We start from the raw sequence: 1,865 nt of genomic DNA, 5'->3' as shown, positions 1-1,865 counted from the left end.
GTGGAGGAGGCTTGTGGTTAAGGTTGGGCAGGAGCTTGGTGTCATTGGACCTCACCCCTTAAAAAGGGAAGAGGAGGAGAACAACAACTTTAGAACCCTTTCAAACTATTTATGATTAAACAGGGTGGGATCAAAGGTTTGTCTTATTCATTTTTGATGGATGGATGGAAGAACACAGCCAAATATTGAAGCGGCTTCACCGTTTAAAAATAACAGGGCTGTCTAAAATGAGTGCAGATTGGCAACACTAGTCGAATGATGAGACAGATAAACATCAACACAAATGTTTTTTTATTTTATCAACGTGACCACCAATTAACCCAATATCAATCTTGTCATTGACCACATAAGACAATCCAGGTCTCGCTGTGGGTTGTTGGATCACTCTTCGACCCTGATAGGTGACTTCCATTTGATGGCGAGACTGTGGGCAGACTCTGCGACCAGAAACACACCTCCCAAAGATGTCCCAAGCAAGTTCAGAGCTGTGGTCTTCTGGACCTTGTACCACTGGCATCAAGACTGTTCCACACCTACAGAGTGCTTTGGTTTATTCCTTTCAATTGACCATTAAATAGTCTTAAATATCCACAATTCCCAAATCCTCATCCATCCCAGAGAAAATATTGGCACCACTACAGGTGTAGCTCCAGATACAGGTGCTACAGGTGTCGTTGCTCCAGGTATAGGTGCTACGGGTGTAGCTCTAGGTACAGGTGATACAGTGTGGTAGCTCTAGGTACAGGTGTGCGAGATCAAGAGTACAAATATTACCAAAGTATCATTTATTCGATATCACTTGACTTTCTTCCTCTTGATCTTCTTCACTTTCTTCCTTTTCTTTTTATTCGCCTTGCTCGGGTTGGGAAGGCTTCGCAGAACTCGCGGAGGGAGCAATCCCGGGTTTGGGCGATTCGGCTCCCCGGATGGACCAGTCTCATGAGAGGCGTGCAAGTTCGGAGTCCCCCCGGCTCGAGGCTCGCTCAGCCAGGGCACGTGGGGCGACGGCAGCAGCGGCGAGATTGCCTGCACAGTGTCCGCAAATGTCGGGCAGTCCCTGCGAAAGCCCAGGGCCAGTACGGAGCGCAGAGCGAGCGCCGCTGCGGTTCGTGCCCCCAGGCCCGGCAACCTGGCCGCGGGAACGGCCCTGGAGACGCAGAGCAGCAGGAGCTGCCGGCTCAGGACCCGAGACCGTGCGTCCCCGCACAACAATACGAGACCGAGCGCGTCCCGCTCCAGCGCCCTGAGCACTTCGTTCGTCCCGATGGCGAGTTCACTCCGAACACCGCGTGAGCTCCACCCGCTCGGCTGCTCTTCCTCTCGGGCCTCGGTCGTCGCGCCGGCGTCATTCCGAGACCGCCATTCTCGCGGGTCGGCACGGTTCCGACGGAGCGACGCCGCGGTTAGGGCTGCGCTCAGCAGATCGTTCACAGCCTCGGTGATGGGCTTCGAGAGTTCGGGCCACATGGCTTGGAACGGCTCGTCCAGCGAGAAGCGAGCTCGGACATGACCGCCCTTCACCTTCCGTCCTCGAGTAGAATCCATGGTAAAGCGTCTCTCGTGCCAGTCGTGCGGCGACGACAGGACAAACCGGAAACCCGTTAGAGCACGTGCCTTAGCAACCCGGAAATGGGTTGGGTTGTTGTTGTTTCACGATTTAATGTTCTTTCATCTGAGGGGAGGTTCAGTCACACGTGCGGTACCGGCATAGTACGATACACGAGAGGGAAGCAACAACGCACTCTCGCAGGGGGTAAACAAAATAAATGAAATTTCGATTTATAAGAATCCATATTAATGGCTTTACACTCTAAAAACCGGTTACGCCGTGTCCGAACACCCTAATTCTACAAAACATACGGACG

The 1,865-nt window shown here is 52.7% G+C and overlaps 1 protein-coding gene across 1 annotated transcript; it reads right to left on the bottom strand.

The window, feature by feature from the left end:
* Positions 1-270: 270 nt before the first annotated feature.
* RPP38 (ribonuclease P/MRP subunit p38) lies at positions 271-1,597 on the bottom strand. The gene has a single exon (XM_068126629.2). The coding sequence runs from the start codon at positions 1,543-1,545 to the stop codon at positions 796-798; it is 750 nt and encodes a 249-aa protein (XP_067982730.1). The 5' UTR covers positions 1,546-1,597; the 3' UTR covers positions 271-795.
* Positions 1,598-1,865: the final 268 nt, after the last annotated feature.

Source organism: Myxine glutinosa, chromosome 10 (genome assembly GCF_964187855.1).
Source record: "Myxine glutinosa chromosome 10, kmMyxGlut1.1, whole genome shotgun sequence".
NCBI classification, from domain to species: Eukaryota; Metazoa; Chordata; class Myxini; order Myxiniformes; family Myxinidae; genus Myxine; species Myxine glutinosa.
This window is presented reverse-complemented; position numbering and strand designations above follow the sequence as displayed.